Source organism: Lepidochelys kempii, chromosome 28 (genome assembly GCF_965140285.1).
Source record: "Lepidochelys kempii isolate rLepKem1 chromosome 28, rLepKem1.hap1, whole genome shotgun sequence".
In the NCBI taxonomy this organism is placed as follows: domain Eukaryota; kingdom Metazoa; phylum Chordata; order Testudines; family Cheloniidae; genus Lepidochelys; species Lepidochelys kempii.
Window position 1 is genome coordinate 1,769,443 of NC_136407.1, and position 11,785 is coordinate 1,781,227.

An 11,785-nucleotide genomic window follows, 5' to 3' on the forward strand; every position below is an offset into this window, starting at 1 on the left:
ACGCGCTATCTCAGAGTCCCCTCTCCCAGGCAGGACCTCAGGGCGTGGCCTGGCTCCCTCCCCCATCTGCCTTCCCCAGGCTCCTCCCCCTCCAGCTCCCCTGAGACGCTTCCCCCCCTCCACCGGCACTGCACCCTCCCAGCTCCCCCCACCCCCTTCCACTGCCAGCTCCTCCCCCTCCCCCCCAGCAGCCCCACCCTCACTGACAACTCCTCCCCTCCCCCCTGCCAGCAACCAAACCCCGCACCCCGGTCCCTAGCACCCCCCAGCCCCACCTCCCTCCCCCCCCTTCCCCCCCCGGCTGGGCTCCACGGTTAATATTCACCACACCCCCCACTCCGGCTGCCCCAGGCTCCCCCCCCCTCCAGCTACCCCTTGCCCCCCCAGCCTCCCCCCTCTGGACAGCACCCCATACCTCCTACCCCCCCAGCCTCTTAACCAGCTCCCCCCTCTCTCGCCCCCGAGCTGGTCCCCCCCCCATCCTAAGTCTCCAGCCCCCGCCCCCCGCCGAGGTTTTCGCCATGGTTTCCCTCTCGTGTCCCCCCCCCCCCCGTCTTCACCCGGTTCCTCCGGCTTCCCCTTCCTGCCCTCCCAGAACCGCCCCCCCCAGTTTCAAGCACCCCCCTTCTCCTCCTGCTAGCCCCCCAGGTTCTCCCTCCCCATAACCTGGCCCCCAGCCCCCCCAATCCCACCTTCTCCCCTGCTCCTTCAAGCCTCCCCCACACGCAGCTCCCTACAGCCCCCCAATCTCCCACCCCCCCTGTGCCGCGGTCCTGCCCCCCCACACCCCCCTCGCTCCTACTTCCAGCGCTTCCCTGCCACATCCTGCCCCCCCAGTCCCGTTCCCCCCCCCGCGCCATGCTCCCTCGAGCCCCCACCCTGTCCTCAGCCCCAGTCCCCCCAGGGTCCTGCCCCCTTCCACTGCTGTGCACCCCCAATCTCCCTTTTCTGCTCCCCTCCCCAGGGCTGGTCACCCCACCACACCGCCTCAGCTCCTCCCTCCTCCCGGCCCCCCAACCCCGGCTCCCCAGGGCCAGTCACCCCCACCCCGAACTCGCCTCTTGCCGCCCTCCTAGCTCCGGGCTCCCCCGACTGTACCCCCCAGATCTCCTCCAGCTCTCCCGCTCCCGGCCCCCCTCCCCAGCGCCAGTCTCCCCCTCCACACTGTGCCCCCCAATCCTCCAGATCTCCTCCAGCTCCCCCTCCCCCGGCTCTCCTACAGTGCCCCTTGCCCCCCACCCCAGCCCCCCAACCCCGCCTCCCCAGGACCAGTCACCCCCACCCCCAGCTCGCCTCTTGCCGCCCTCCCAGCTCCGGGCTCCCTCCGCGACTGTGCCCCCCCAGATCTCCTCCCAGCTCTCCTCCCCCCGCCAAGCTCCGGTCTCCCCCCAACTCTGCCCCCCAGATCTCCTGCCCCCGGCCCCCCTCCCCAGGGCCAGTCACCCCCACCCCGCCTCTTGCCGCCCTCCCAGCTCCGGGCTCCCCCCCGACTGTGCCCCCCCCAGCTCTCCTCCAGCTCCCGCTCCCCCGGCCCCCCTCCCCGCTCTTTCTCCCCCCCAAGCTCCGGTCTCCCCCCAGATCTCCTGCCCCGGCCCCCCTCCCCAGGGCCAGTCACCCCCACCCACACCTCGCCTCTTGCCGCCCTCCCAGCTCCGCCCCCCCCCGACTGTGCCCCCCCAGCTCTCCTCCAGCTCCCGCTCCCCCGGCCCCCTTCCCAGCTCTCCTTTCTCCCCCCCTTTAAGCTCGGTCTCCCCCCAACTCTGACCCCCAGATCTCCTGCCCCGGCCCCCCTCCCCAGGGCCAGTCTCCCCCCACTCACAGCTCTCCGTCTCCGTGCCCCCAGCTCCGGTCTCTCCCCCCCCGCTGTGCCCCCAATTTCTCCCTCGCCGGTCCCCCCCCATTGCGATACCCCCCAGCTCCCCCTCTCTCGCCCCCCCCGCTCTGATCTCTCCCCCCCCACACATCTGAGCCCCCCGCAACTTCCCCCCCGGGTGCGCGCCCGCTCCCGGAGTCCCCCACCTCGCCCCCCGGCTGGTCCCCCCCGCGCACCTTCCGGGCTGGGCTCCGCCATGGCCTCGCCGCCCCGCGCGGGGCTCGCACCCCGGGCCGCTCTCTCCCTCCGTCCGGTGCCGCCCGACTCCGCTCCCCACCCCGCCCGGCCGCCCCCTCCGCTCCCCTCCTCGCTCCCCCCGCCCGCCCGGCGGCGGCGCCGCCGCGCTGCACCCCGGGAGATGGAGTCCGCGGCCTCGCTGTCCCCGCCCGCACGCGGCAGCCAGGGGACTCCAACTCCCAGCAGCCCCCGCGCCGCGACTGCGCGCTCGCTCCTCCTCCCCGGCCGGGCACGCCGGGAGATGGAGTCCCAGCCCCGAGCGGCGGCGAGACGACTCTCCTTCCGGGGGGAAGCGGGACTTCCGGTCGGAAGGATGCTGGGACCTGTAGTCCCTGCGGGGCCATGGCCCGGATGGAAAGCGTCTGTTGGTGTTTGACCCCGCCCACGGACCAGGCGGGGCACTGATTGGCCAGGGGCAACCTGTCACCACCGAGGAGGTCCCGCCCAACCCCTCCCTCAAGAGTTGGAGGAACAGGACTCCTGGGTTCTCTCCTCAGCTCTGGGAGCGGAGTATGGGGCTGGGAGCCAGGACTCCTGGGTTCTCTGCCTGGCTCTGGGAGGGGAGTGGGGGCTGGTGGTTAGAGCGGGGGGGGCTGGGAGCCAGGACTCCTGGGTTCTCTGCCTGGCTCTGGGAGGGGAGTGGGGGCTGGTGGTTAGAGCGGGGGGGGCTGGGAGCCAGGACTCTGGGTTCTCTGCCTGGCTCTGGGAGGGGAGTGGGGGCTGGTGGTTAGAGCGGGGGGGGCTGGGAGCCAGGACTCCTGGGTTCTCTGCCTGGCTCTGGGAGGGGAGTGGGGGCTGGTGGTTAGAGCAGGGGGGGGGGGCTGGGGAGCCAGGACTCCTGGGTTCTCTCCCCAGCTCAAGTTAATCCCATTTCCCCCCATCCCCTGCTTCGCAGGGATACCCACCCCCACTTTAGGGAGCCCCAAAACCTCTTCCCTCTAACCCCTCCTCCCTTTTGAGGGACGGGGGCATCTCTTCCTGCCCCCTTCCCGAACAGCAGCCATCAGGCCACCCCCCAACTCCCCCACAGTGTAGCCATCCTCCCCCCCCCCCCCCGCCCAACCCGCAGAAATAACACCCCACCAGGCTCAGGGTTTTCCTTCTCATTTTATTATGCCCCCCCTTCCCCCCCCCGCCACACAGCATGTTACAAGCGCGGCCGGACGGGGCCCTCTGGTGGCAGCTCGGGGCCCTGCTGGGTGTCATGAGGAGCCAGCGATTTTGGGGGGTCAGGGGGTGCAAGGGGGGTTGGAAAAACCCTTCATGGCAGGAAATCACGGGGGGGGGGGAGATTGCCTGGGTTTCCTTGGCTAGAGCAGGGCAGGGTGGTTATATGGGGAGGATTTAATTAGGCAGATGGGGGGGTCACGGGGGGGTGTTCAGAGAACAGTACCCCCCCATCCTCACACACCCACCCACCCCCCGGGGAGGAGAAGGCTCTTATCACAGAGATCAACCAACAAAAGGAGAAAGTGCAGGTCCCTTCGGGGAGGAGGGCGCCCCCGGTGGCGGGGGGGAGCGCTGCGCCTCACATGCCGTAGACGCTCTCGTCGCTGTAAGCGATGTAGAGGAAGAAGTCTTCCTCGTGGTGCTCCTGCGGCGGGGGGGGGAGAGAGAAAGGGGGGTCGTTACCAAGGGAGAGCACCCCCCGCCCCACTCCCTGCCCCACCGCGCCCCCTAGCACCGCCCTGGGGCCAGCTCCGCCTGCCGGGGGAGAGCGCCCCCTGCTGAGCCCCCCGCCCTGCCCCACAGCACCCCCTAGCGCCGCCCTGGGGCCAGCCCCGCCGGCCACGGGAGAGCGCCCCCTGCCGAGCCCCCGCCCCACTCCCTGCCCCCAGCGCCCTGGCACCCTACCTGGTACAGCTGGCCCATGGTGGCACTGGTCGGGGGGATGACGTTGTTGACGAAGAAGAACAAGGCGTCCTCAGCCCTTAGGTGGATTCGCTTCGGATCAGGAAGTAGAACTGTCCGACTGGGAAAGGGGAAAGCGGGGGGGGGGGGGGTCAGGATGGGGGCACCCCTGCAAGGGCCCTTCTGTGACACCCCCCCCACAGCGGTATGTGGGGGGTTTAGAGTTGGGGATTCCCCCCATGGGGCGCACCCTGGTTTATCAAGCCCCATTTCCAGCCATGGGAGAGGCTACCCAGTACCCCTCCTCCGTGCCCCCCAGAAACCCCCAGCTGTCCCTTTAAGAGACTATCCCAAATCCACCCCCATTCATCTGCCCACCTCCCAACCCCACAAAGACCACCTTGGCTTCCCCCTCTATCTGCTCCCTCATTTCGCCCCAGTACCCAGAGACAGCCCCCCAAGAACCCCCTCCCACCCATTAACCAGTCACAAGCCCCCTCCCCTGCCACTGGAAGGATCTGCCCCCCCACCCCAGCAGCAAGGCGCACCCTGGGGGGCCGCACTGACCGGTGAGGTCTGACGGGACCAGGTATTTCTTCTTGTCCAGGTCTCCTATCCGGGCTTTGGGGGCTTTCTCCACAATCACCTGCGGGGGAGGGAGGAGATGCCGTGGTCAGCTGGGAGCCCCTCAGGCACTTGGGGGCCTGGGCGTGGGGGAGGATGGAATAGCTCAAGCCAGGTAGCGGTGGGAGGGGTTGGGATGGATCTGTGCCTAGCAGTACAACCCGACCGCCCCCCAAACACACACACACACACAGTGGTCAAACCCCACCAAGCTTCATATCCAAGGGGATGGGCATCCTGGCAGGGAGGGGCAGGGCAGGGGGCACGGGGGAGCGCAGGACAGGTCCCGGCAGGGCAGGGGAGGGCAGGGAGAAGGCAGGACCGGTCCCGGCGGGGCACGGGGCACGCAGGACCGGTCCCGGCGGGGCACGGGGCAGGGGGAACGCAGGACCGGCCCCGGCGGGGCACGGGGCAGGGGAACGCAGGACCGGCCCCGGAAGGGGAAGGCAGGACAAATCCAGGCAGGCAGGGGGATGGCAGGGATGGGTCCCGGCAGGCCAAGGCAAGGCAGGGGGAAGGAAGGGACGGGTCCCGGCAGGGCAAGGCAAGGCGGGGGGGAAAGCAGGGACGGGTCCCGGCAGGGCAAGGCAAGGCGGGGGGGAAAGCAGGGACGGGTCCCGGCAGGGCAAGGCAAGGCGGGGGGGAAAGCAGGGACGGGTCCCGGCAGGGCAAGGCAAGGCGGGGGGGGAAAGCAGGACGGGTCGCGGCAGGGCAAGGCAAGGCGGGGGAAAGCAGGGACAGGTCCCGGCAGGGCAAGGCAAGGCAGGGGGAAGGCAGGGACGGTCCCGGCAGGGGAGGGCAGGGGGAGGGCAGGACAGGACAGGTTCCCGGCAGGGGAGGGCAAGACAAGGCAGGGGGAAGGCAGGGACGGGTCCCGGCAGGGAGGGCAGGGGGAGGGCAGGACAGGACAGGTCCCGGCAAGGCCAGGCAAGGCAAGGCCGGGGGACGGCAGGACGGGTCCCGGCAGGGCAAGGCAAGGCAAGGCCGGGGGAAGGCAGGGACGGGTCCCGGCAGGGCAATGCAAGGCAAGGCCGGGGAAGGCAGGGACGGGTCCCGGCAGGGCAAGGCAAGGCAAGGCAAGGCCGGGGGAAGGCAGGGAAGGGTCCCGGCAGGGCAAGGCAAGGCAAGGCCGGGGGAAGGCAGAGAAGGGTCCCGGCAGGGCAAGGCAAGGCCGGGGAAGGCAGGGACGGGTCCCGGCAGGGCAAGGCAAGGCAGGGGGAAGGCAGGGACGGGTCCCGGCAGGGGAGGGCAGGGGGAGGGCAGGACAGGACAGGTCCCGGCAGGGAGGGCAAGACAAGGCAGGGGGAAGGCAGGGACGGGTCCCGGCAGGGGAGGGCAGGGGGAGGGCAGGACAGGACAGGTCCCAGCAAGGCCAGGCAAGGCAAGGCCGGGGGGACGGCAGGGACGGGTCCCGGCAGAGCAAGGCAAGGCAAGGCCGGGGGAAGGCAGGGACGGGTCCCGGCAGGGCAAGGCAAGGCAAGGCAAGGCCGGGGGAAGGCAGGGAAGGGTCCCGGCAGGGCAAGGCAAGGCAAGGCCGGGGGAAGGCAGAGAAGGGTCCCGGCAGGGCAAGGCAAGGCCGGGGGAAGGCAGGGACGGGTCCCGGCAGGGCAAGGCAAGGCAAGGCCGGGGAGGGCAGGGACGGGTCCCGGCTGGGCAAGGCAAGGCAATGCGGGGGAGGGCAGGACGGGTCCCGGCTGGCAAGCAAGGCAAGGCCGGGGGAGAGGCAGGGATGGGTCCCGGCTGGGCAAGGCAAGGCAGGGGGAAGGCAGGGGGAAGGCAGGGACGGGTCCCGGCTGGGCAGGGCAAGGCAGGGGAAGGCAGGGACGGGTCCCGGAAAGCAAGGCCGGGGGAAGGCAGGGACGGGTCCCGGAAAGGCAAGGCAGGGCAAGGCCGGGGGAAGGCAGGGACGGGTCCCGGAAAGGCAAGGCAGGGGGAAGGCAGGGACGGGTCCCAGAAAGGCAAGGCAGGGGAAGGCAGGGACGGGTCCCGGAAAGGCAAGGCAGGGCAAGGCCGGGGAAGGCAGGGACGGGTCCCGGAAAGCAAGGCAGGGCAAGGCCGGGGAAAGGCAGGGACGGGTCCCGGAAAGGCAAGGCAGGCAAGGCCGGGGAAGGCAGGGACGGGTCCCGGAAAGGCAAGGCAGGGCAAGGCCGGGGGAAGGCAGGGATGGGTCCCGGAAAGGCAAGGCAGGGCAAGGCCGGGGGAAGGCAGGGACGGGTCCCGGCAGGGCAAGGCAAGGCAAGGCAGGAGGAAGGAAGGGACGGGTCCCGGCAGGCAAGGCAAGGCAAGGCAGGGACGGGTCCCGGCAGGGCAAGGCAAGGCAAGGCAGGGACGGGTCCCGGCAGGGCAAGGCAAGGCAATGCAGGGGGAAGGCAGGACGGGTTCCGGCAGGCAAGGCAGGGGAAGGCAGGGACGGGTCCCGGCAGGGCAAGGCAGGGGGAAGGCAGGGACGGGTCCCGGCAGGGCAAGGCAGGGGGAAGGCAGGGACGGGTCCCGGCAGGGCAAAGCAAGGCAGGGGGAAGGCAGGGACGGGTCCCGGCAGGGCAAGGCAAGGCAGGGGGAAGGCAGGGACGGGTCCCGGCAGGGCAAGGCAAGGCAGGGGGAAGGCAGGGACGGGTCCCGGCAGGGCAAGGCAAGGCAGGGGAAGGCAGGGACGGGTCCCGGCAGGGCAAGGCAGGGGGAAGGCAGGGACGGGTCCCGGCAGGGCAAGGCAAGGCAGGGGGAAGGCAGGGACGGGTCCCGCAGGGCAAGGCAAGGCAGGGGGAAGGCAGGGACGGGTCCCGGCAGGGCAAGGCAAGGCAGGGGAAGGCAGGGACGGGTCCCGGCAGGGCAAGGCAAGGCAGGGGGAAGGCAGGGACGGGTCCCGGCAGGGCAAGGCAAGGCAGGGGGAAGGAGGGACGGGTCCCGGCAGGGCAAGGCCGGGGGAAGGCAGGGACGGGTCCCGGCAGGGCAAGGCAAGGCAGGGGGAAGGCAGGGACGCGGGCTGGGGGGGGGCTGCCCTGGGGCCTGCAGGGATTTCTCCCCCGGGGGGGCCCGATGGGGGCGGGGCGGTTCTGGGCCTGGGGGGGGGCTGGTAGCGGGGTCTCCGCCCCCCCCGGTCTGGTGTCGGGGGGGGGGTCCCGCAGGAGGCGGGGGGGGGGTCCGGGGGCGCAGGGGGGGGGTCCCGCAGGAGGCGGGGGGGGCCGGGGGCGCAGGGGGGGGGGTCCCGCAGGAGGCGGGGGGGGTCGGGGGCGCAGGGGGGGGGTCCCGCAGGAGGCGGGGGGGGGTCCGGGGGCGCAGGGGGGGGGGGTCCCGCAGGAGGCGGGGGGGGGTCCGGGGCGCGGGGGGGGGTCCCGCAGGAGGCGGGGGGGGGTCCGGGGGCGCAGGGGGGGGGTCCCGCAGGAGGCGGGGGGGGTCGGGGGCGCAGGGGGGGGGTCCCGCAGGAGGCGGGGGGGGTCCGGGGGCGCGGGGGGGGGGTCCGCAGGAGGCGGGGGGGGTCCGGGGGCGCAGGGGGGGGGGGTCCCGCAGGAGGCGGGGGGGGGTCCGGGGGCGCAGGGGGGGGGGGGTCCCGCAGGAGGCGGGGGGGGTCCGGGGGCGCGGGGGGGGGGTCCCGCAGGAGGCGGGGGGGGTCCGGGGGCGCGGGGGGGGGGTCCCGCAGGAGGCGGGGGGGGTCCCGCAGGAGGCGGGGGGTCCGGGGGCGCAGGGGGGGGGGTCCCGCAGGAGGCGGGGGGGGGTCCGGGGGCGCAGGGGGGGGGGTCCCGCAGGAGGCGGGGGGGTCCGGGGACGCAGGGGGGGGGGTCCCGCAGGAGGCGGGGGGGTCCGGGGGCGCGGGGGGGGGGTCCCGCAGGAGGCGGGGGGGGTCCGGGGACGCAGGGGGGGGGTCCCGCAGGAGGCGGGGGGGTCGGGGGGGGGTCCCGCAGGAGGCGGGGGGGGTCCGGGGGCGCAGGGGGGGGGTCCCGCAGGAGCGGGGGGGGGTCCGGGGGCGCAGGGGGGGGGTCCCGCAGGAGGCGGGGGGGGGGGGTCCGGGGGCGCAGGGGGGGGGTCCCGTAGGAGGCGGGGGGGGGGGGGTCCGGGGGCGCAGGGGGGGGGTCCCGCAGGAGGCGGGGGGGGGGGGGTCCGGGGGCAGCGGGGGGGGGTCGCTGGCGGCGGGGGGGGGGGTCCGGGGGGCGGGGCGGCCCGGTCCGGGGCTGGGGGGGGGCGGCCCCGGGCGCTCACCGGGACGCGGTCCGGGTATTTCTTGCGGATCTTCTCGCCCTCGCAGCGGCGCCGCTCGAAGGGGCTGCTCCTCCTTGTACAGGAACTTCATGGCCGGGACTGCGGGGCCGCCTGCGCCGCCTGCGTAACCGCCGCCCGCCCTGCGCCGCCGGCGTAAGCGCCGCCCGCCCGCTCCGCCTCAGCTCCCTGCGCCGCCGGCGTAAGCGCCGCCCGCCTTTGCGTCAGCTCCCTGCGCTGCAGCGTAAGGGTCCGTTTCTTCCCCGGCCTCAGCTGCGCCCCTGGCGTAACGCTCCCCCCCGCCCCCTCCTCCCCGGCTACGGAGAGGGCGTAAGTCCGGCCGCCGCCTGACTTCCGTCCCCGCCGCCCCGCGCCGCGCTACGCCCAGGCGGGATTCACAGAGGCCGAGGCGGCGTACACGGCGCCACTTGCGTGGCAGTTTGACTCCAAAACAAAGTAGTGCGGCGACGGGCGGGAGGGCAGGAGGCGCGGCCCGTAGCCGGGGGGGAAGCGCCGAGCCCCGCAGGCGGTGGGCAGCGGCGGAAGGGGGCCTAGCGGTGGCCGGGGCGGGGGAGGGAGAGCCAGAGAAAGGACGGCGGAAGGATGCCGCGGAAGCGCAGGGTGAGTGAATCCCGATCATGTGACTGACGTCACGGAAGGAGGCTGGTCACGTGCCCTCCGGGAAGAAGATCCGGCCGGGAGGAGGCCGATAAACAGGGCGCTGTCACGTGCGGCAGGGCTACGGCGTGGGAGGGAAACAGACCAATGGGGGGGGAGACCAAGCCGAAGGAGGAACCATGGAAAGGGGGACAAAGGGGGGGGTACATTGTGGAAGAAACCAAACGAGAAGGGGGGGTACAGGGAGGTGGTGTGAAACCATTGCGGGCACCAGAGACCAAAGGGAGGGAAGTGGAACAGCCGTGGGGGGGGGGGGGGAGAGGACGCAATCGCCGTCAGAGCGGGGGAGGGGGGCTGGGAGCCCGGACGCCTGGGTTCTCCACCCAGCTCTGGGAGGGGAGTGGGGGCTGGTGGGTCAGAGCGCGGGGGGGTGGGGCTGGGAGCCAGGAACAGGGTGGCCAGTGACCCCTCGCCCGGCGCTGAGATGCGGCCACCTCTGGGGCGGGGCGGCCGGTGACCCGGGGACCCCTCGCCCAGCGCTGAGATGCGGCCACCTCTGGGGCGGGGCGGCCAGTGACCGGGGGACCCTCGCCCAGCACTGAGATGCGGGCCACCTCTGGGGCGGGGCGGCCGGGGACCCGGGGGACCCCTCGCCCAGCACTGAGATGCGGCCACCTCTGGGGCGGGGCGGCCGGGGACCCGGGGACCCCTCGCCAGCACTGAGATGCGGCCACACTCTGGGGGAGGGGCGGGGCGGCCCGGTGACCCGGGGACCCCTCACCCGGCGCTGAGATGCGGCCAACCTCTGGGGCGGGGCGGGCCGGGGACCCGGGGACCCCTCGCCCAGCACTGAGATGCGGCCACCTCTGGGGCGGGGCGGCCAGTGACCGGGGGACCCCTCGCCCAGCACTGAGATGCGGCCACCTCTGGGGCGGGGCGGCCAGGGACCCGGGGACCCCTCGCCCAGCACTGAGATGCGGCCACCTCTGGGGCGGGGCGGCGGGACCCGGGGACCCCTCACCCAGCACTGAGATGCGGCCACCTCTGGGGCGGGGCGGCCGGGGACCCGGGGACCCCTCGCCCAGCACTGAGATGCGGCCACCTCTGGGGCGGGGCGGCCGGGGACCGGGGACCCCCTCGCCCAGCACTGAGATGCGCCCACCTCTGGGGGAGGGGCGGGGCGGCCGGTGACCCGGGGACCCCTCACCCGGCGCTGAGATGCGGCCACCTCTGGGGCGGGGCGGCCGGGGACCCGGGGACCCCTCGCCCAGCACTGAGATGCGGCCACCTCTGGTGCGGGGCGGCCAGTGACCGGGGGACCCCTCGCCCAGCACTGAGATGCGGCCACCTCTGGGGCGGGGCGGCCAGGGACCCGGGGACCCCTCGCCCAGCAATGAGATGCGGCCACCTCTGGGCGGGGCGGCCGGGGACCCGGGGACCCCTCACCCAGCACTGAGATGCGGCCACCTCTGGGGGGGGGGAGGGGCAGGGCAGCCGGTGCCCCTCGCCCAGGTGCAGCTCCTCAAGGAACAGTTCCGCCCCCCACATCTCCTGCAAGGGAGGCTCCCATGATGCACTGCACGCTGGCGGTGGCGGGGAAGGGTAGGAAGTGCCTGAAACCAGAACCTGGCTCCGACCGCAGAGTTCCCCTGGGCCCAGGAAAGTACCGGGGGTATTTTGCCACTTCCCTCGGGGGAGGGGGGGGGGATATTTTACCCTTCAAATGAAAAATGGAAACGTGCCCTGCCCCCCAGGGGCCAGCCCCACCTGCCAGGGGAGAGCGCCCCTGCTGAGCCCCCCAGCACCCCCCTGCCTGCCAGGGAAGGGCGCCCCCCACCCCACAACACCCACTCTGCCTGGATTGACCTTCCGCCCGCTCAGGCTACACCATCTCCAGCAGGTGAGAGGTCCCCTGTTACCCCACAGCCCAGAACGGGGGGACGGTGCCCCCATCTCACCCCGAATGGGAGGCTAGGAGCCAGGACGCCTGGGTTCCATCCTGCTGCGGGGGGGCCTGATGGTGCAGCCGTGTCCTCAGCTGATCCTTGAACCCCGCTTTACCCCTCACGACAAGCCCCCCACTGAAGGGGGCCCTCAAACCCTCTCCCGGCGCCCCGCCTGGCGAGAACCGCAGACAACCCGGGCCTGGGGGCACAGGAGCTCTGTGCCTCTGGGGAAACTGAGGCACAGAGGCCTGCCGCTTGTGAACCAACTGGGCACTGACCCCTAGCAGTCCCTCCCCCCCCCCGGCTGCAGCTTCCCCAGCACCGCCCCTCCAAGAGCCAGGGAGAGAACCCAGGAGTCCAGGCTCCCAGCCCCCCTGCTCTAACCCACCAGCCCCCACTCCCCCCCCCCCACCCTGAGGCAGGGCCCGCATCCTTCCCTCTCCCTGCA

The 11,785-nt window shown here is 73.1% G+C and overlaps 1 protein-coding gene across 1 annotated transcript; it reads right to left on the minus strand.

The window, feature by feature from the left end:
• Positions 1 to 3,198: 3,198 nt before the first annotated feature.
• GABARAP (GABA type A receptor-associated protein) lies at positions 3,199 to 9,061 on the minus strand. The gene is given in 6 exon segments (XM_073326525.2): positions 3,199 to 3,704; positions 3,965 to 4,059; positions 4,062 to 4,082; positions 4,529 to 4,607; positions 8,777 to 8,839; positions 8,841 to 9,061. Coding segments are annotated over 6 exon segments (351 nt in total). The 5' UTR covers positions 8,868 to 9,061; the 3' UTR covers positions 3,199 to 3,638.
• Positions 9,062 to 11,785: the final 2,724 nt, after the last annotated feature.